The sequence below is a fragment of the Zophobas morio genome, unplaced genomic scaffold (assembly GCF_036711695.1).
Source record: "Zophobas morio isolate AGI-343-1 ecotype UQ-CSIRO unplaced genomic scaffold, CSIRO_AGI_Zmor_V1 ptg000004l, whole genome shotgun sequence".
Taxonomy (NCBI): Eukaryota; Metazoa; Arthropoda; class Insecta; order Coleoptera; family Tenebrionidae; genus Zophobas; species Zophobas morio.
Genome location: NW_026972109.1, coordinates 3787637 through 3810730, shown reverse-complemented (window position 1 = coordinate 3810730; position 23094 = coordinate 3787637). Strand labels below are relative to the sequence as shown.

General features: G+C 33.6%; 1 protein-coding gene across 1 annotated transcript in view; it reads right to left on the bottom strand.

Moving 5' to 3' along the window:
• Positions 1 to 9344: 9344 nt before the first annotated feature.
• The window catches only part of LOC135134161 (uncharacterized), a 53026-nt gene continuing 39276 nt past the window's right edge, over positions 9345 to 23094 (bottom strand). Inside the window, exons 4-7 of the mRNA XM_064062784.1 lie at positions 18699 to 19044; positions 18073 to 18474; positions 17889 to 18027; positions 9345 to 9533 (exon numbers count right to left, since the gene is read on the bottom strand). Coding sequence (XP_063918854.1) covers positions 9400 to 9533; positions 17889 to 18027; positions 18073 to 18474; positions 18699 to 19044 — 1021 coding nt within the window. The 3' untranslated portion in view covers positions 9345 to 9399. The remainder of the gene's footprint in view (positions 9534 to 17888; positions 18028 to 18072; positions 18475 to 18698; positions 19045 to 23094) is intronic.

Here is a 23094-nt window from a genome sequence, read left to right as displayed (position 1 = left end):
GAGATGGACGAAAAAGGACAAAAAGGAGGAAAAAGGACGAAAGAGGACGAAAAGGACGAAGAGAGCGAAAAACGACGAAAAAGAACGGAAAAGGACGAAAAGGGACGAAAAGGACGATAAGGACATAAAAGGATGAAAATTACGAAAAAGGACGAAAAGGAAAAAAAAGACGAAAAGGACGAAAAGGAGGAAAAAGGACGAAAAAGGACCAAAAGGACGGAAAGGACGAAAAAGGACCAAAAGGACGAAAAGGACGAAATAGGACGAAAAGAAGGAAAAATGACGAAAAGGACGAAAAAGGACGAAAATTACGTAAAAGGACGAACAGTAGGAAAAAGGACGAAAAAGGACGAAAATAACCAAGGACGACGGACTAAGGACAAAGGACTAAGGACGAAGAACGAAGGACCAAGGACCGAGGACTAAAGACGACGGACAAAGGACGAAAAGGACGAAAATAACAAAAAGTACGAAAAATACGAAAAAACGAAAAGGACGAACAATACCAAAAAAATGAAAAGGACTAAACGGACGAAAAGGACGAACAAGGACGAAAAAAGACCAAAAGAACGAGAAGGACGCAAAGGGCGAAAAATACGAAAAAGGACAAAGAGGACGAAAGGGGCTAAAAGGACGAAAATGACGAAAAGGAGGACTAGTGACCCCTGAGATTCTTTAAATTTCTTTTAAAAACAAGGACTATCCCAGGAGTCTTTATAAAACGTCCAGAAACAAAACACCAGGAACCCTGAAGATTCTTCAAAACCCCTTTAAAAATAAAACACTAGGTGTTTCTAAGATTATTTAAAACCCGTTCAAAAACACAAACACCAGGGGCTCCTGAGATTCTTAAAAATTCTTTTGGAAATAAAACACTAGGGACTCTTGACCCCTTCTTAAACCTTTTTCAAAGTTAAAACGCAAGGGGTCCCTGAGTTTCTTAAATCTTTTTCAAAATAAGAACACTAAGGACCCCTGTGATTCTTTAAAACCATTTTAAAAATAAAACCAAAGGAACCCCTGACACTCTTCAACCCGTTAAAAAAAACACAAAGGGCCTCTGAGATTCTTCAAAACCCTTTGGAAAATAAAACGCTAGGGTGGTCCCTGAGATTATTAAAACTCTTCCAAAAAACTTTAGGGATCCTGACATTCTTTCAAACCCTTGGAGAAATAAAACACCCCTGGGCCCCTGAGATCCTTTTTCAAAAATAAAACATAAGAGGTTCCTGAGTTTTTTAAAGCATTTTCACATATAAGAACACTTAGGCCCTTGCGATTTTTTAAAACCATTTTAAAAATAAAAGCAAAGGAACCTCTGAGAGTCTTTAAAACACATTCAAAAATAGAACACCAGGGGCCCCTGAGGTGCTTTAAATCCTTTTTAAAAACAACTCTACCCAGGCGAATGCAACCTCCCGGGAACCTTCCCCAAAGAATCCCAGGATCGCGTTCACGACCCCAACCCCTTGAACCTCCCCCTGAACCTTACCACAAAAGTGAAAAACTTTATCCCAACCCCAGTCGTTCGAATCGGGCCTGAAGACCTCGACAAAGACTACGACAAAGAAAAAGTCCCCAATTCCATCGACTGGAACGACGATAACCGGGTTTTCGATCCCGAAGAAGCCGAATCCAGTCGTGCTTTCAACACCAAGTCTGTCTAATCAGACACTTCCAAAACCGGCGTCATCAAAGAAATCGTGGAGCCTGTGCTCAAACCCCACTCTAACAAAATCGGGAGATCCCACGACCCCGATAAGGACAAACCCGAGATAACCGAACCCATTCTAGGATCCACGACGGCGCGCAATTTCGGTGCCTTCAAACTAGAGCCAGCTGTCAAAAACGACTTCATTTCGCGCCTCGCCAACAACAATAAAGAGATTTCGTACAACTTTTACGAGTCGGAGGATGAAAATGAGTGGATTCCGTCGGTGTCGGTTAAACCGAAAGAAACTAAGTGGAAGCGCGAAGACGGCTCGAAGTCGATCAAGAACGACGACAACCCGTTGGAGATGATTGCCATGACGGTTCAGTTTCTTCCGCAACGGTTGGCAAGGATGTTTGAGCAAGCGGAGAAGTACGCCAGAGAGACGATTTTACCTTTAGTGAGCACTTACACCCCTAAGTTTATTAGTGATATAATCACCCCTAAAGAGAAGCCGCGGTATGTGCCTTTGTCGTATGAGGACCCCACGTCCACCACCCCCAAGGTCCAGCACGTGAGCAACGCGAAGAGGAATCGCGATAACAAGCAGTTTGATCCGCCTCCAGTGCTTAAAGCTGAGTCGTCGACGAAGAAGGCGTAAACTACTCCGTATACGCATATTCAGAAAATTCGGAAGAAGAGTGATAGGGTTGAGAGTGCGAGTGGGGTGAGTCGGAGGGCGCGGGATGACGTGCACGTGAGGAAGAATATCTTGGAGATGAAGCTGGGGGCGGTCAAGGATGATGTGGTTGTGACGACTACGAAAAAATCCAAAGCTATTTACGTAGATTTGCCGGTTTTTGACGCTACGCCCAAAGTCAAGTATATACCTGTATCGCTGAAAGACTCGACGAGATAGCGTAATTATTTATTTTTATTTAAAGTTTGTAAATAGGTTTTTATACGATGTTGTTTATTGTAAAAATTTTGTAAAATAAATTTTGTGTAAAAAAAGGGGAGCAAGTGTTTTTAATTTCTTCGAAACCAACGCTACTAAGAATTTTTTTTTAATTCCGCGTGGAAAAAAGAGATAAATTAAAAGTGGATATGTATTTGAAAAAGAAGTAATTTCCATAAATACACAAATTATTGAAATATATTTTTTAAAGAAAATTGTTACGACGCCTCCACCATTTTCTTAACTGTGTGGTTTTAGCAAAATAAGTCATCTCTAATATTGATCTCGTCAGTTCAGTGACCCACGTATATGAGAAAGTGGGGCATAAAAGGTGAAAAAATTGTCGCCCGAGGTCTATAAGACGAACTTTATTTCAAATGTGGCGAAAATCAGCGTTTTTTCCAATGTTGTGTAATTATGAAACAAAAAAACTACTTTTTCTCTGTTTGTCATCCATGATGCTCAAAATAAACAAACTGGGAGAGGAAAGAAAGTTCAAGCCTACTAAAAAAAGTAATAATTTTTTTAAGATGACAACAAATTCTCAGACTTTCGAGGATGCCTGTATAAAGCTAGTAATTAACAAGAGTATCACTCTTGAACTAAAACCCGTTCAAAATTAAAATACCAGAATCCCCTGAGATGTTTTAAATCCCTTTTAAAATAAAACACTATAAGATTCTTTAAAATCGTTTAAATCCATAACACTAAGGGCCTCTGAGACACATGCTCAAGAGATTCTTCAAGATCCATTTAGAAATAAAACACTCTGAGATTTTTAAACCTTTTTAAAAAATAAAACACAAGGGGCCCCTAAGATTCACTAAACTCTTTCAAAACAAAACACTAGAGGCCCCTGACATTCCTAAAACTCTTTTAGAAATAAAACACTAAAGACTGCTGAGATTCTTAAAACTTTTTCAAAACAAAATACTAGAGGCCCCTGAGACTCTTTTAACTTTTTCAAAAATAAAGCACAGGTGACCCCCGAGATTGCTTTTTTCTTTTACAAATAAAAGACAAGGACTCCTGGGATTCTTTAAAAACCTTTCAAGAACAAAACACCAAAAGCCTTTAAGATTCTTCAAACCCTTTAAAAAATAAAACACTAAGGGTTCCTGAGATTCTTTAAAACCTGCATAGAAACAGAACACCAAGGAGGGGTTCCTGAGTTTCTGTAAAACCCGTTCAAAAACAAAACACCAGAAGCCCCTAAGATTTCCGTTCATGAAACTTTTAGAGATAAATGGTCCTTGACATTTTTAAAACTCTTAAAAAACCTTCGACGACCAAGGACTAAGAACTAAGAACTAAGGACCAAGGACGAAGGACAAAGGATGAAAAGGACGGAAAGGACGAAAAAGACGAAAAGAACGAAAAGGACGAAAGACGAAGGACAAAGGACGAAGGATTAAGGACGAAGGACGAAAAACGAAGGACAAAGGACGAAAAGGACGAAGGACAAATTTTTCAGTTTAAGAATTTTGTAATTTCTCGAATTTAAAACGAAGGACTAAGGACTAAAGACTAAGAACGAAGGACAAAGGTCGAAAAGGACGAAAAAGGACGAAAGGGGCGAAAAAGGACGAAAACGTCGAAAAGGACGAAAAGGACGTAAAAGGACAAAAGAGGACGAAAAGGACCAAACAAGGACGAAAAGGACCAAAAAAGACGAAAAGGGGGAAAAAGAACGAAAAAGGTCGAAAAGAACGATAAGGACGTAAGAGGATGAAGATTACGAAAAAGGACGAAAAGGAGAAAAAAGGATTAAAAAGACGAAAAGGAGGAAAATGAACGAAAAAGGACCAAAAGGACGGAAAGGACGAAAAATTACGACAAAGGACGAAGAGGATAAAAAAGGACGAAAAAGGACCAAAAGAACGAAAAGGTGAAAAAGACGAAAAAGACGAAAAGGGATCAAAAGGACGAAAAGGACGAAGTAGGACGAAAAGGAGGAAAAAAAACGAAAAATGACGAAAAGAACGAAAAAGGACGAAAATTACGTAAAAGGACGAACAGTAGGAAAAAGGACGAAAAGGGCAAACAGGACGAAAAGGACTAAAGACGAAGGATTAAGAACGAAGGACGAAGGACTAAGGACGAAAGACTAAGGACGAAGGACTAAAGACGAAGGACTAAGGACGAAGGACGAAGGACGAAGGACAAAGGACTCAGGATTAGGGATGAAGGACCAAGGACCAAGGACTAAGGACGACGGACAATGGACGAAAATAACAAAAAAGACGAAAAGTACGAAAAATACGAAAAGGACGAAAAGGACGAAATGGATGAAAAGAACCAAAAGGACGTAAAGGACTGAAGGGACGAAAAGGACGAAAAAGGACGAAAAGGATGAAAAGGACGAAAAGGTCGAAAAGGACGAAAAAGGACGAAAAAACACGAAAATCACAAAAAAGGACGAAAATGAGGAAAAAGGACGAAAATGTCGAAAAAGACGAGAACGACGAAAAAGGACGAAGCAAGGACGAAAAGGACCAAAAAGGACGAAGTGGACGAAAAGGACGAAGAGGGCGAAAAAGGACGAAATGGAGAAAAACGAAGGAAAAAAATGAAAAATGACGACAAGGACGAAACAGGACGAACATTACGTAAAAGGACGAAAAGGGCGAACAGGACGAAAAGGACTAAGGACGAAGGATTAAGAACGAAGGACGAAGGACGAAGGACGAAGGACGAAGGACGAAGGACGAATGACTAAGGACTAAGGATTAGGGATGAAGGACCAAGGACCAAGGACTAAGGACGACGGACAAAGGACGAAAAGGACGAAAAATATGAAAAGGACGAAAAAGGCCGACAATGACGAAAAAGGACGAAAAGGACGAATAAGGACGAAAAGGTCGAAAAGGACGAAAATTAGAAAAAAGGACCAAAAAGAGGAAAAAGGACGAAAAGGACGAAAAAGGACGAAGAAGGACGAAATAGAACGAAAAGTACGAAAAAAGGACGAAAAGGATGAAAAGGAGGAAAAAGGATGAAAATGTCGAAAAGGACGAGAAGGGCGAAAAAGGACGAAAAAGGACGAAGCAAGGACGAAAAAAGACGAAATGGACCAAAAAGGACGAAGTGGACGAAAAGGACGACAAAGGTCGAAAAGGACGAAAATGTCGAAATGGACGAGAAGGACGAAAAAGGACGAAAAAAGCACAAAGAGGACGAAAAGGACAAAAAAGGACGAGAAGGACGAAAAGGACGACAAGGACGAAAAAGGACGGAAAGGACGAAAAAGGAAGAAAATGTCGAATAAACGAAAAAGGACGAAAATTATAAAAAGGGACGAAAATGAGGAAAAAGGACGAAAAGGACGAAGAAGGACGAAAAAGAACGGAAAGTATGAAAAAGGACGAACAATAGGAAAAACGACGATAAAGGACGAAAAGGACGAAAAAGGACGAAAAAGGACGAAAAGGACGAACAGGACGAAAAGGACGAAGGACAAAGACGAGAGACTAAGGACTAAAGACTAAAGACGAAGGACGAAAAGGACGAAAGACAAAAATGAGGAGGGACGAAAAGGACGAAGGACGTAGGACGAAAAGAACTAAGAACTAAGGATTAAGGACTAAGGACGAATAACTAAGGACGAACGGCTAAGGACGACGGACTAAGGACGAAGGACCAAGGACGAAGGACCAAGGACGAAGGACCAAGGACGAAGGACAAAGAACGAAGGACTTAGGACCAAGGATTGGGTACGAAGGACCACGGACCAAGGACGAAAAGGACGAAAGGGATGAACAATACGAAAATAATGAAAAGGACGAAAAGGGACGAATAGGACGAAAAAAGACCAAAAGGACGAGAAGAACGAAAAGGACGAAGAGGACGAAAAAGGACGAAAAGGAGGAAAAAGGACGAAAAGGACGAAAAGGACGAAAAGAGCGAAAAAGAACGAAAAAGGACGAAAAGGAGGAAAAAGGACGAAAAAGGACCTAAAGGACGGAAAGGACGAAAAGGACGAAAAAAGACGAACAAGACGAAAAAGGACGAAAAGGACGAGCAGGATGAAAAGGACGAAGGACAAAGACGAAAGACCAAGGACTTAAGACTAAAGACGAAGGACAAAGACGAAAGGCTAAGGACTAAAGACTAAAGACGAAGGACGAAAAAGACGAAGGACAAAAATGACGAGGGACGAAAAGGACGAAGGATGTAGGACGAAAAGGACTAAGGACTAACGATTAAGGACTAAGGACGAATAACTAAGGACGACGGACTAAGGACGAAGGACGGAGGACGAAGGGCAAAGAACGAAGGACTAAGGACGAAGGACCGAGAACTAAGGATTAGGTACGAAGGATCAAGGACCACAAACGAAAAGGACGCAAAGTACGAAAAATACGAAGAGGACGAAAAGGACGAACAATACGAAAAGGATGAAAAGCACTAAAGGGACGAAAAGGACGAACAAGGACGAAAAGGACAAACAAGGACGAAAAGACACGGATAGGACGAAAAAGGACGAAAAAAGACCAAAAGGACGAGAAGGACGAAAAGGACGAAAAAGGACGAAAAGACGGAGAGGACGAAAGAGACGAAAAGACGGAGAGGACGAAAGGGACTAAAAGGACGAAATTGACGAAAAGGACGACTAGTGGCCCCTGAGATTCTTTAAATTTCTTTTAAAAGCAAGGACTATTCCAGGAGTCTTTAGAAACCGTTCAGAAACAAAACACCAGGAGCCCTTAAAATTCTTCAAAACCCTTTTAAAAATAAAACACCAGGAACCCTTGAGATTCTTAAACCTTTTTCAAAAATAAAATGAAAGGGGTCCCTGAGTTTCTTAACTCTTTTTCAAAATAAGGACACTAGGGACTCCTGTGATTCTTCAAAACCGTTTTGAAAATAAAACGCTAGGGTCCCTGAGATAATTAAAACCCTTTCAAAAAACTTTAGAGACTCCTGATATTTTTTCAAACCCTTTGAGTAATAAAACACCCCTAGGCCCTTGAGATCATTTAGGTCTTTTCAAAAATAAAACATAAGGGACCCTTGAGGTGCATTAAATCCCTAGGAGCCGCCGAAATCCTCAATAAACTTTTTCAAAAATAAAACACCGTAAGACCCTTAAGATTCCTTAAATTTTTTTTTTTAATTAAATGCTAGGACTCCTGGGATTCTTTAAAAACCGCTCAGAAACATAACACCAAAAAGGGGTCCCTGAGATCCAAAACCCGGTCAAAAACTAAACACCAGGGACTCTTGAGATTCTTCAAAACCTTTTTAGAAATAAAACACTAAAGACCCCTGGGATTCTTAAAGCTTTTTCAAACATGAGAACACTAGCGACCCTTGTGACCCTTCAAAACCTTTTTAAAAATAAAAGCAAGGGAACCCCTGAGATTCATTAAAACACGTTCAAAAATAGAATACCAAGGGCCTCTGAGATTCCTCAAAACCATTTTAGAAATAAAACACCCCCAGGTCCCTGAAATCCGTAACGTTTTTCCAAAAATAAAACTTAAGAGATCCCCGACTTTCTTAAACCATTTTCAAAATTAAGAACATTTGGGGATCTTGCGATTCTTTAAAATCAGTTCAAGAACAAAACACCAAGATCCCCAAAGATTCTTAAAACACCTAAAACAAAACACTAGAGGCTCTGAGGTTCTTAAAGTTTTTTCAAAAGTAAAACACTGGAGGCTCCTGCGATGCTTTAAAACCCGTTCAAAAGCAAAACACCGGTGACTCTTGAAGTGCTTTAAATCCCTTTTAAAAATAAAACACTAGGAGCTCCTGAGACTCTTCTTAAACTTTTCCAAAAATAAAACATCAATAACCCCTAAAATTCCTTATATGTCTTTTAAAAATTAAAGACCAGGATACTTGGGACTTTTAAAGACCGTTCAGAAACATAACACCAGGGGCCCTTGAAGTGTTCTAAATCCTTTTTAAAAACAAAACATTAGAAATCCATTAAATTTATTTTAAAAATTAAAAATTTCTGAGATTCTTTAAACACCGATCTATTCAAAAAACAACGGCGTTTTTTTTTCTATGCTGTGTATTCTTGGAACAAAAAGACTGCTCTTAGCCTACTAAGAACGGTAATAACCTCTGAGAGATGAGAACTACTGTCAGACTTTAGAGGAGGCTTAGAATGATCAAAAGGAACAGTCCTGAACTTAGATTCCTAAGTTCGCCAACAATATAACTACAACGTCGGATAAGATTCAACTCATCTCAAGCGACATAAAAAACTGGTGCCCGATCGATTCCGCCAACGCCGACTTTATTCCAAATCGGCAAACAACGAAACGACTTTTTTCAATGTTTTGGAATTTGAAACCGATTTGATTTAATGTATTTCATCGTCCGTAAACCAAAACAAACGAAGTGGGCGAAGGAGGAAAGTTCTAAACCCATTAAGAACGGTGATAATCTCTTCGAGACGATAACGAGTGTTTAGACTTTCAAGGATGTCTGAACAAGCCGAGTGCGCAAGAGAAACAATCTCCTCTTTAGTCAGAACTTACACTTCTAAGCTCATCAGTAATATAATTACAACTAGGATAGACCACGATACATGCTTTTATGGTTCGGTGAGTCTACATCAACTTCAGCACCCGCAAGAATCCGACGTGTAGTAACTCGAAGAGAATTCGCTACAATAAGATCCGGCACGCCTCCACCTAAAGCCGAGCAGACGAAAATCCACCCTTCCGTGCACCCTTCCCGGAAAACTAAGAATTATTTTTATTTAAACTCTGCACCTGTGTTTTTATAGTTTTATTGTATAAATTTTGTAAAATAAAATGTTCGTAAAGTATTACGGCGGACTATCAGCTTCGCTGAAGGAATCCAGGAATCTCTCCAAATCTGCTAATCTTTTCGCTTCTCGCTGGATGTGGCGCAAATGGCTCCATCGCAGCTGCTTTAGCTGTTTCAAATACATGGGTTCCTCTAAAAAAAAAAAAACAACGATCAACAACCCAGTTTTGTAAATACAACCCCTTGTTTTTGAACTGTCGTGCTCTAACAACTGTACATTCTAAATGAAGTTTGTTTCTCCCGGTTACGGTGCGAAAATCCGCTTCTCTTCCCCGGGTTTGTGCGTACGTCTTTCGTTTCCCGAAACTGCCGCATCTCAGTGCGTGAAACGAGAATTCTCAAACTTTTATCGGGCTCCCGAAGAGCCGGCCTGAGCCTTGTTAAAAAATAATAATGTCAACACCGAGACCTCACTCACGAGTTTAATGAATAGATTGCGCGCTGTTTTTACAACTTTGCGACTTTCATTCGCATAAAGGGTTTTAATTATGTATGGGAATAGATCTGTTCCTGCTCATTACTTAGCGAGGCAAGTATAAATGTTTGCACGGTTTAATTTATATGGGGGAGAGTATGCACAATATTCAAATATGTATTACCACATTTCCAAAAGCATAACGCGGGTTTGTTCCCTTCGAATGGCTCTTTTTATCAGATGGCAAAAAGAGAAACTTCGTGCACGAACACATTCGTTATGCTACATTTTGCCTCCGTTCGCCGACGCTTAATGCGCGAACTTCGTGTAAGTTTCTGCTTTGCTCTAATAACACGTGTAATAATTTTTGGGACGTGAGCATGCACTAAACAATATTAATAATTTGGAATTGGGTGAAATTCGAAGGATGGCTCGATTGCAAACTACGTACTATCGTACGCAAAATTATTGACTGATAATTCGAAAATAAAACAAGACGAAACCTCGGAATGACACATATAAAAATTATCTTCTTTTTATCTTCTATTTCAATTTTGGGATACTACTTCTACTTTTACATTCGATTTGTTTTTCAAAATATTGCGACTTTTTAAATCTTAAAATTATCGATTTTTCAGTTTTTTGATTTTTCAATTTTTCGAATTTTTAAATTTTAGATTTTTAACTTTTTTGCTGTCTCGATTTCTCAGTCTTTCGATTTTTTGCCTTCTCCTTTTCAGATTTTCCGGTTTCCCAATTTTCCGGAATTAATTAACTTTTCTGTTTTTTGATGTTTCGATTCTTCACTTTTTCGGTTTTTCGGTTCTTTTAAGTTAAAATTTCACGATTTTTAGCTACTTTCATTTTCTCAAATTTTCGATTTTTCGACTGATCGACTTCTCGATTTCGCGATTTTTTTATTTTCTGATTTTGATTTCCCGATTTCTCAGTTTTTTCGATTTTTCAATTTTCCAGTTTTTCTAAATTTTTGGTTATTCCTATTTTTCGTCTTTCTCGATTTTTCGATTTCTCAAATTTCCAATGTTTTTAGATTTTTCGATTCGTTGATGTTCTGATTTCAAGATTTATAAATTTTCAATTTTTCGATTTTTTAAATTTTAGATTATTCACTTTTTTGTTTCGATTTCTCAGTCTTTCGATTTTTTTGTGTTCTCATCTTTTCAATATTTTGGTTTTTCAGTTTTTCGATTCATCGGGTTTTAACTTTTCAGTTTTGAATTTTCCGATTTTTCGATCTTTTGATATCTCGATTTCGCGTTTTTTCAATTTTTCAATTTCGAGTTTCCAATTTTTCGACGTTTCAGTTTGGGGATTCGTGTATTTAAATTTTTCGATTTTTCAATTTTTCAATTTTTGGCGTTTCTAAATTTTTCGATTTTTCGATTTCTCAATTTCTCTGTCGATTAATGGATTTTTAATTTTTTGACTTTCTGAATTTTCGTTTTCTCAAAATTTTGGGATTTTTCGATTTCTCAATTTCTTGATTAATGGATTTTAAAATTTTTTTTTTCGATTTTTCATCTCCGAATTTTCGATTTCTCAATTTTTCGATTTCTCAAATTTATAAAGTTTAAGTCTTGGGAATTTTCAAAATGTATTTCGATTTTAAAATTTTTAGATTTTTCAACTTTCTGCTTTTTCGAATCGATTTTGAAATTTTTCTATTTTTCGATTCGTTCATGTTTGGATTTCTCGATTTTGTAAATTTTCAATTTTTCGAATTTTTCACTTTTTTGTTGTTTCGATTTCCCAATTTTTCAATGTTTCAGTCTTGGGATTTATGTATTTAAATTTTCGATTTTTTTCATTTTTGGCGTTTCTAAATTTTTGGATTTTTCGATTAATGGATTTTTCAGTTTTTTGACTTTTTGATTTTTCGTCGTTCCGAATTCTCGATTTCTCAAATTATCAGTGTTTAAGTTTTGGTATTTTTCAATATGTATTTCGATTTTTAAATTTTAGATTTTACGATTCTCTGTTTGTTTGATTTTTTACTGAATCGATTCTTCAATTTCGCGACATTTTAAATCTTACATTTTTCGATTTTTCAATGTTTTTATTTATCCGGTTTTAATTTTTCTATTTTGTATTTTCATATTTTCCGATCTTTAGCTATTTTGATATCTCAATTTTTCGACTTTTCGACTTATTGATCTTTCGATGTTTCGATTTCGCGTTTTTTCAATTTTTCAATTTCGCTTTCTCAGTTTTCGATTATTCGTCTTTTCAGTTATTCGAGTTTCCTAGTTTTTCGACCTTTCAGTTTTGGGTTTTGGTATTTATGTATTTAAAATTTTCCATTTTTCAATTTTCCAATTTTTGGCGTTCCTAAATTTTTGAATTTTTCGATATCTCAGTTTCTCGATTAATGGATTTTCGAAATTTTTGACTTTCCGATTTTTCGTCTTTCCGAATTCTCGATTTCTCAGATTTTCAATGTTTAATTTTTGGGATTTTTCAATATGTATTTCGATTTTTCAATTTTTCAATTTTTGGCGTTTCTAAATTTTCGGATTTTTCGATTTCTCAATTTCTAGATTAATTGATTTTTTAATTTTTAACTTTGCGAATTCTCAATTTCTCAATTTTTCGCATTCTCAAATTGTCAGTGTTTAAGTTTTGGGATTTTTCAATACGTATTTCAATTTTTAAATTTTTAGATTTTTCGACTTTGTTTTTTTGATTTCCCTCGATTTTTCAATTCTGCGACTTTCTAAAACTTACATTTTGCAATTTTTTGGTTTTTCGATTCCTTGATGTTTTGATTTTTCGATTTTGTAAATTTTCAATTTTTCGAATTTTTAAATATGAAATTTTTCACTTTTTTGTTGTTTCGATTTCTCAGTCTTTCGATTTTTTTCCTTCTCATTTTTAGATTTTTCGATTTTTAAATTTTTCAATTTTAGGCGTTTCTAAATTTTTGGATTTTTCGATTTCTCAATTTCTGGATCAATCGACTTTTAAATTTTTTGGCTTTTCGATTTTTTGTCTTTCCCAATTTTTCGATTTCTCAAATTTTGAATGTCTAAGTCTTGGAATTTTTATGTATTTCGATTTTTAGATTTTTAGACTTCTCAACTTTCTGCTTTTTTGATTCTTTACTTAATCGACTTTTCAATTTTGCGACTTTTTGAATCGATTTTGTAAATTTTCAATATTTCGAATTTTTAACTTTAATTAATTTTTCACTTTTTGTTGTTCCAATTTTCCAATTTTTCAACGTTTCAGTTTTGGGATGTATGTATTTAAATTTTTCGATTTTTAATTTTTGGCGTTTCTAAATTTTTGGATTTTTCGATTTCTCAATTTCTCGATTAATGGATTTTTCAGTTTTTTGACTTTTTGATTTTTCGTCTTTCCGAATTCTCGATTTCTCAACTTTTTAATGTTTAAGTTTTGGGATTTTTCAATATGTATTTCGATTTTTCAATTTTTAGATTTTTAACTTTCTGCTTTTTTGATTTTTTACTTATTCGACTTTCAATTTTGCGACTTTTTGAATCGATTTTTAAATTTTTCTATTTTTCGATTCGTTCATATTTTGGATTCCTCGATTTTGTAAATTTTCAATTTTTCGAATTTTTAACTTTTATTAATTAGTCAGTTTTTTGTTGTTTCGATTTCCCAATTTTTCAACGTTTCAGTTTTGGAATTTATGTATTTAAATTTTTCGATTTTTTCATTTTTGGCGTTTCTAAATTTTTGGATTTTTCGATTTCTTAATTTCTCGATTTTTAAGTTTTTTTGACTTTTTGATTATTCGTCTTTCCGAACTCTCGATTTCTCAATTTCTCGATTTCTCAAATTTTTAATGCTTAAGTTTTGGGATTTTTCAATATGTATTTGGATTTTTAAATTTTTTTCACTTTCCGATTTTTCGTCTTTCCGAATTTTCGATTTCTCAAATTTTCAATGTTTAATTTTTGGGATTTTTCCATATGTAATTCGATTTTTAAATTTTTAGACTTTCCGTTTTTTTGATTTTTTACTTATTCGATTTTTCAATTTTGCGACTTTTTAAATCTTACATTTTTTGATTTTCCAATTTTTTGATTTTTCGATTCGTTGATGTTTTGATGTCTTCATTTTGGAAATTTCTCGATTAATAGATTTTTAAATTTTTTGACTTTTCGATGTTTCGTCTTTAAGATTTCTCGATTTCACAATTTTTCGTTTTCTCAATTTCTCGATTTTTAAGTTTTTTGACTTTTTGATTTTTCGTCTTTCCGAACTCTCGATTTCTCAATTTCTCGATTTCTCAAGTTTTTAATGCTTAAGTTTTGGGATTTTTCAATATGTATTTCGATTTTTAAATTTTTTTATCTTTCCGATTTTTCGTCTTTCCGAATTGTCGATTTCTCAAATTTTCAATGTTTAATTTTTGGGATTTTTCACTATGTAATTCGATTTTTAAATTTTTAGACTTTGTGTTTTTTTGGTTTTTTACTTATTCCATTTTTCAATTTTGCGACTTTTTAAATCTTACATTTTTCGATTTTTCAATTTTTTGATTTTTCGATTCGTTGATGTTTTGATGTCTCCATTTTGGAAATTCTCGATTAATAGATTTTTAAATTTTTTGACTTTTCGATGTTACGTCTTTTCGATTTCTCGATTTCTCAATTTTTCGATTTCTCAATTGCTCGATTTTTAAGTTTTTTGACGTTTAGATTTTCGTCTTTCCGAACTCTCGATTTCTCAATTTCTCGATTTTTAAGTTTTTTGACTTTTTGATTTTTTATCCTTCCGAATTCTCGATTTCTGAAATTTTCAATGTTTAATTTTTGGGATTTTTCAATATGTATTTCGATTTTTAAATTTTTTGACTTTCCGAATTTTCGTCTTTCCGAATTGTCGATTTCTCAAATTTTCAATGTTTAATTTTTGGGATTTTTCAATATGTAATTCGATATTTAAATTTTTAGACTTTCTGTTTTTTGGGTTTTTTACTTATTCCATTTTTCAATTTTGCGACTTTTTAATTTTTACATTTTTCGATTTTCCAATTTTTTGATTTTTCGATTCGTTGATGTTTTGATGTCTCCATTTTGGAAATTTCTCGATTAATAGATTTTTAAATTTTTTGACTTTTCGATGTTTCGTCTTTTCGATTTCTCGATTTCACAATTTTTCGATTTCTCAATTTCTCGATTTTTAATTTTTTGACTTTTTGATTTTTTGTCTTTCCGAACTCTCGATTTCTCAGTTTCTCGATTTCTCGAATTTTTAATGCTTAAGTTTTGGGATTTTTCAATATGCATTTCGATTTTTAAATTTTTTGACTTCCCGATTTTTCGTCTTTCCTAATTGTCGATTTCTCAAATTTTCAATGTTTAATTTTTGGGATTTTTCAATATGTAATGCGATTTTTAAATCTTACATTTGTCGATTTTCCAATTCGTCGATGTTTTGATTTCTCGATTTTGTCAATTTTCAATTTTTCGAATTTTTAAAATTTTAGATATTTCGCTTTTTTGTTGTTTGGATTCCTCAGCCTTTCGATTTTTTGCCTTCTCATTTTTAGATTTTTCGAGTTCTCAATGTTTCGGAAATAATCCTTCAGTTTTTCGATATTTTGATTTTTCAATTTTTCTGTTTATCGGGGTTTAATTTTTCAATTGTGAATGTTCCCATTTTTTGATCTTTAGTTATTCCTTTTGATGTATCTATTTCGCGTTTTTTCAAGTTCTCGATTTCTCAGTTTTTCGATTATTCGAGTTTCCAATTTTTCAACGTTTCAGTTTTGGGATTTATGTATTTAAATTTTTCGATTTTTTCATTTTTGGCGTTTCTAAATTTTTGGAGTTTTCGATTTTTCAATTTTTTGATTTTTCGATTCGTTGATGTCTCGATTTTGTAAATTTCTCGATTAATGGATTTTTTAATTTTTTGACTTTTCAATTTTTCGTCTTTTCAAATTCTCGATTTCTCAACTTTTTGATTTCTCAAATGTTCAATGTTTAAGTTTTGGGATTTTTCAATATGTATTTCGATTTTTAAATTTTTAGATTTTTCGACTTTGTTTTTTTTTTTGATTTTTTACTTATTCAATTTTTCAATTTTGCGACTTTTTAAATCTTACATTTGTCGATTTTTCAATTCGTCGAAGTTTTGATTTCTCGATTTTGTCAATTTTCAATTTTTCGAATTTTTAAAATTGTAGATATTTCGCTTTTTTGTTGTTTCGATTCCTCAGCCTTTCGATTTTTTGCCTTCTCATTTTTAGATTTTTCGAGTTCTCAATGTTTCGGAAATAATCCTTCAGTTTTTCGATATTTTGATTTTTCAATTTTTCTGTTTATCGGGTTTTAATTTTTCAATTGTGAATGTTCCAATTTTTTGATCTTTAGTTATTTCTTTTGATGTATCTATTTCGCGTTTTTTCAAGTTCTCGATTTCTCAGTTTTTCGATTATTCGAGTTTCCAATTTTTCAAAGTTTCAGTTTTGGGATTTATGTATTTAAATTTTTCGATTTTTTCATTTTTGGCGTTTCTAAATTTTTGGAGTTTTCGATTTTTCAATTTTTTGTTGTTTCGATTTCGTAATTTTTCAACGTTTCAGTTTTGGGATTTATGTATTTAAATTTTTCGATTTTTTCATTTTTGGCGTTTCTAAATTTTTGGAGTTTTCGATTTTTCAATTTTTTGATTTTTCGATTCGTTGATGTCTCGATTATGTAAATTTCTCGATTAATGGATTTTTTAATTTTTTGACTTTTCAATTTTTCGTCTTTTCGAATTCTCGATTTCTAAATTTTTTGATTTCTCAAATGTCCAATGTTTAAGTTTTGGGATTTTTCAATATGTATTTCGATTTTTAAATATTTAGATTTTTCGATTTTCTGTTTTTTTGATTTTTTACTTATTCGATTTATCATTTTTGCGACTTTTTAAATCTTACATTTTTCGATTTCTCAATTTTTCGATTTCTCAAATTTTCAGTGTTCATGTTTTGTGATTTTTCAATATGTATTTCAAATTTTAAATTTTCAGATTTTTCGACTTTACGTTTTTTTGATTTTTTACTTATTCGTTTTTTCAATTTTGCGACTTTTTAAATCTTACATTTGTCGATTTTTCAATTCGTCGATGTTTTTTTGATTTCTCGATTTTGTCAATTGTCAATTTTTCGAATTTTTCAAATTTTAAATATTTAAATTTTTTGTTGTTTCGATATCTCAGTCTTTCGATTTTTTGCCTTCTCATTTTTAGATTCTTCGAGTTTTCAATGTTTCGGAAAGAATTTTTCAGTTTTTCGAGTTTTTGATTTGAATTTTAATGTTTATCGGGTTTTAAATTTTCAATTTTGAATTTTCCCATTTTTTTGATCTTTAGTTTTTTCTTTTGATGTATCTATTTCACGTTTTTTCAAGTTCTCGATTTCTCAGTTTTTCGATTTTTGGCGTTTCTAAATTTTTGGATTTTTCGATTTCTCAATTTCTGAAGATTATTTTGGGTAAGTCGATGTTATTATGACAATTTTTATTTTATCATTATTAAATATAGGCTAGCGCAACATTACTGTATTCTAACATTTTCGAGCCCCGGCGTCCTCCTCAAACCAGTGCTCGTATATTGGTATAAAATGTGATAACCTAAGAACGAGAAAAATTGAAATATCGAAAAACTGAAAAATTAAAAAAACGAAAAATTAAAAAAAGGGGGGAGGGAAAGTTGAAAAATTGAAAATTTAAAAAATCGAGCAATCAGATCATTAAGAAATCGAAAAATCAAAAAACTGAGAAATCGAAAAATGTAAGATTTAAAAAATCGCAATACAAAATAGGTAAAAAAATCAAAAACACGAAAAATCGAAAAATTTAAAAGTCGAAATATTATGAAGTCCCAAAATTTATTTTCGAATTGTCAATATTTGTCAGTTTATTCGATTTTTCACTAAGTTAGATTGAGAAAAAAAAAACACCACTTGCAATGTGGGTTGCCTACTTTTACTTTTACAATTATTACCACAGAGTTCCTAAATAATATTTAAATTTAAATTAGAATTTCCATGAAAATTCAAAAAAAGAATTAAAAAAAACCCAAATTACCACTTTTGCAGGCGCACTGGTCCTCTTTCTTCGACGAACTCTCTGGTGCTCCTTCCAAACCCACCACTTTCTCATAATCTTGCGGAAACGGGTGCCGATTAACCAAATCGACTGCTTTCTTGGGACTCATATTCAAAAACTGTAACATAATTAGTAACCCCGATACAAAAATTCACACCGTCACCTCTTGCGTTTTATCTCCCGGAACTGTCCCCAGCTCCTTGCTCAACGCTTTATCAATTAAACTAACGATGTAGCTCTTAGACTTGTGAAGTTCCAAAGCCGACGTATCATCTAAAGGTGGCTTTTGATCTAAGAACAGCGCTTGTTTTTGCCTACTCGTAAATTCCGACCTCATTTGAGGCACCTTTGTCTTTTCGGTTGTCGATTTGTGTCCCTCTTCAACCGCCTGAGTCCCCGCTCTATCAATCCGTTGCAAAAGTAGTTCGAACGGCTCTTCCGGCGCCTGCGTCACCTCCAATTTGTTGACTTTCTCGCTCGTCGCCGCAACTGTTTCGGTCAAATTCGTTTTCACCGCCCTTAATTTTAATACTTTATCTTGCTTAGCCTTCACAGACGCGGGGACCTGATGAAATTTGTGTGCTTTAATGTCAAGTTATTTAACACTTTATTACGAAACAGATTAAAAATATTTTTCTCTCGGGATCCGGTGATTTATACCCGGGATACAGCTGTAAAAGCAAATGTTTCAAGTTTGCCGGAGAAAAAAATTCGTGACCTAACCGCGAAATTTCTAACCCTAGCGAATTTACAATTTACGTAACGTTTTCGTTCAAGAGCGAATCGTACTTTCGGTTTTAGGATTTTCGCCAGGTCGCTCACTCCGGATATCTCGACTTGCTCGGTCTCGTCGTCGTCGTCGTCGTTGAACTTGGTGAGGAAGTTCTCCAGGTCGTTGAGCTTCGTGTTTACGTCGCCTTCGGAATCCACGGGTCGGGTGTCGGTTCTTTTGACTGCTGTTGTTCTCATGACGTAATCGTTAATTGCGTAGGAAGCTTCTTGACCGCGATAATGTTGAATTTCCGTTGAAGCTTTCCGTGGGCGATGGGCTACTGCTGGGTCGGGCTGGCACGTCACCGGAAGACAAAGGGTTGAAGGACGCTTACATAGTTGGGCGGGAGGGCAGCGGTAATATCTGAAAATAGAACAGCTTTTATAAATGCGGATACTCCTATCGGTTTTTTCATCTAATAGTGATGGCTAGTCTCAAAATTAGAAAAGTTGGACGAAATTATCCTTAATAGTTGTAGAAATAAAGTTAAAAAATATTTCTTTTCTCCGACGCATCCTCTGTATACGCAAAAAATTATCAAGTCGAGACTGATTATTATTGAGATCGAGAAAAACTCTGGTCATTTATTTTAGTTCTAACCTGTACTGTTATTTTTTTAATTTCCTCCAAATTAAATTTTAATCCCGGCGCCTCCACCATTTTTATCCAAAAATTAGAACTATTAGAATCGATCTGAACCATCGTCTTTCTGAAAGAAAATTTCATCAGGATCATGAATTTGTGTTTACTTTGATTTATCTCTTCAAATACCCGAGAAAATATCATTTTACGGAAGTTATTAAACTGGGTTAAATTTTTCTGAACTGTGATAAATAAATTTGGTTCTTACGATAGCTGGATTTGTTATTTTGATTATGTCTCAGTTGAAACTTGAGAAAGTATGATTCTAGTATAAATTTTTGAAATAAATTCAACAAAATTAAATTTTAATCCCGGCGCCTCCACCTTTTTTAATTAATCAGAAAAATGAAATGAAAATCTTAAGAAAATTCAGTAATGGCCCTCAAAATCCAAAATGTTTAAAATATTGGAAGTATTTCTTATGTTTTCAAAACTAAACGAATATATTTAGTTAAAATATATCTGAAACATAACTGGCAGTGGAAATTTTAAAATTCCCATAATGCATTAATTTTCAGATTGGAGGAACATGAAAAAATCATAGTGGAGACAAAAATAAAATTTTCGTGAAAAAACAAGTAACAAAAAGTAAATATTCTTTGGTTTACAAGATATTGTTCGATTAATGCTGTGCTCACTAACATGCGACTTTTCAAATTTTAGTGAAGGATAAAAATTTAAAACTGAAAGATATATTTAGTGTTTTGTAGAATAAAGGGAGAAAGTTGAATTAATCAGAAAAATGAACTGAAAATCTTAAAAAAATTCAGTACACTCAAAATCCAAAATGTTTAAAATATTGGAGATATTTTTTATGTTCTCAAAACTAAACGAATAAAATTTAGTTAAAATATATCTGAAACATAACTGGCAGCGGAAATATTGGAAATATTTCTTATGTTTTCAAAACTAAACGAATATATTTATTTAAAATATATCTGAAACATAACTGGCAGTGGAAATTTTAAAATTCCCATAATACATTAATTTTCAGATTGCAGGAACATGAAAAAATCATAGTGGAGACAAAATAACAATTTTCGTGAAAAAAGAGGCAACAAAAAGTCAATATCTTTTGGTTTACAAGATATTGTTCGATTAATGCTGTGCTCACTAAACATGCGAGTTTTCAAATTTTAGCGAATGATAAAAGTTTAACACTGAAAGATACATTTAATGTTTTGTAGAATAAAGGGAGAAACTTGAATTAATCAGAAAAATGAACTGAAAATCTTAAGAAAATTCAGTAATGGCACTCAAAATCCAAAATGTTTAAAATATTGGAGACATTTTTTATGTTTTCAAAACTAAACGACTTTATTTAGTTAAAATATATCTGAAACATAACTGGCAATGGAAATGTTAAAATTCGCATAATACATTAATTTTCAGATTGCAGGAACATGAAAAAATCATAGTGGAGACAAAATAAAAATTTTCGTGAAAAAAGAGGCAACAAAAAGTCAATATCTTTTGGTTTACAAGATATTGTTCGATTAATGCTGTGCTCACTAAACATGCGACTTTTCAAATTTTAGCGAATGATAAAAGTTTAACACTGAAAGATACATTTAGTGTTTTGCAGAATAAAGGGACAAAGTTGAATTAATCAGAAAAATGAACTGAAAATCTTAAGATTTCAGTAATGACATTCAAAATCCAAAATGTTTAAAATATTGGGAATATTTTTTATGTTTTCAAAACTAAACGAATATATTTAGTTAAAATATATCTGAAACATAACTGGCAATGGAAATTTTAAAATTCGCATAATACATTAATTTTCAGATTGCAGGAACATGAAAAAATCATGGTGGAGACAAAATAAAAATTTTCGTGAAAAAAACAGCAACAAAAAGTAAATATTCTTTGATTTACAAGATATTGTTCGATTAATGCTGTGCTCACTAAACGTGCGACTTTTCAAATTTTAGCGAATGATAAAAGTTTAAAACTGAAAGAAACATTTAGTGTTTTGTAGAATAAAGGGAGGATGTTGAATTAATCAGAAAAATGAACTCAAAATCTTAAGAAAATTCAGTAATAACACTCAAAATCGAAAATGTTTAAAATATTGGAAATATTTTTTATGTTTTCAAAACTAAACGAATTTATTTAGTTAAAATATATCTGAAACATAAATGGCAATGGAAATTTTAAAATTCCCATAACACATTAATTTTCAGAGTGCAGGAACATGAAAAAATCATAGTGGATAGAAAAATAAAATTTTCGTGAAAAAACAGGCAACAAAAAGTAAATATTCTTTGGTTTACAAGATATTGTTCGATTAATGCTGTGTTCACTAAACACGCAGCTTTTCAAATTTTAGCGAATGATAAAAGTTTAAAACTGAAAGATACATTTAGTGTTTTGTAGAATAAAGGGAGGAAGTTGAATTAATCAGAAAAATGAACTGAAAATCTTAAGAAAATTCAGTAATGTCACTCAAAATCCAAAATGTTTAAAATATTGGAAATATTTCTTATGTTTTCAAAACTAAACGAATATATTTATTTAAAATATATCTGAAACATGTGCAAATTTTAAAATTCCCGTAATACATTAATTTTCAGAATGCAGGAACATGAAAAAATCATAGTTCCTGATTAAATCAATATCATAAATTGACACATTCAATAATTTTTTTGAGCCACCTGTATAAGCAAATATAAAAAATATTAATGCAATGAAAAATCACAAGTAAAAACTCATCATATTTTGCACATTTCGGGTAGACTTAAGAATTTAACTCGTTACTACGGAAATTTACAATTTAACACCTTAAAATTTCACAAGTTTTTACAAGATTAATAGGGGCAAAATCAGTTTTATCTTAACAAATACTAGGCCCGCTCACCCGCCCCCTATTTTCCCAGAGGATGTCATTTGCCGAAATATGTCTTATCTTAGCAAGTTCTAACCCCGCCCACCCGCCCCCTATTTTCTCAAAAGATATGTCTTTTGCCAAAATAATACTTACGTTAGCAAGTACCAGGCCCGCTCACCCGCCCTTTATTTTCTCAGAAAGTAGTATTTGCTAAGATAAGTTAGTCTTATTTTCGCAAATGACATCCTCTGAGAAAATAGGGGCGGTAGGGCGGGGCTAGTACTTGCTAAGATAAGACTGATTTTGGCAAATGACCTTTCCTCTGAAAAAATACGGGCGGGTGGGCGGGGCTAGTATTTGTTAAGATAAGACAGATTTTGGCAGATGACATATCCGCTGAGAAAATAGGGGCGGGTGGGCGGGGCTAGTACTTGCCAAAATGATGATGATTTTGGCAAATGTCATATTCTCTAAGAAAAGAGAGGATGGGTGGGCAGGGCTAGTACCTGCTAAAATAAAACTGATTTTGCCAAATGACATACCCTCTAGGAACATGAAGGATAGAATAAGGTATATCAATTGGTAAAATCAGTCTTTAACTTGGCAAGTATTGGAAAAAATTTCATCAGGATCATGAATCTGGGCTTATTTTTGATTTATCTCTTCAAATACTTCAGAAAATACCATTTTATAGAAGTTGTTAAACTGGGTGAAATCTGTCTGAACTGTGGTCAATTATTTGGAATCCTACCTATGCTGGATTTGAAATTTTGGTTACGTCTCAACAGAAATTTGAAGAAATTCAATTTCCTTCTCAAGTATCTGATTTTATATGGAAGATTTTTAAACATTTTTGAAATTACTTTAACGAAAATAAAGATTAATCCCGGCACCTCCATCATTTGTATCAAAAATTTACAATATTTGAATCGACCTAGCGC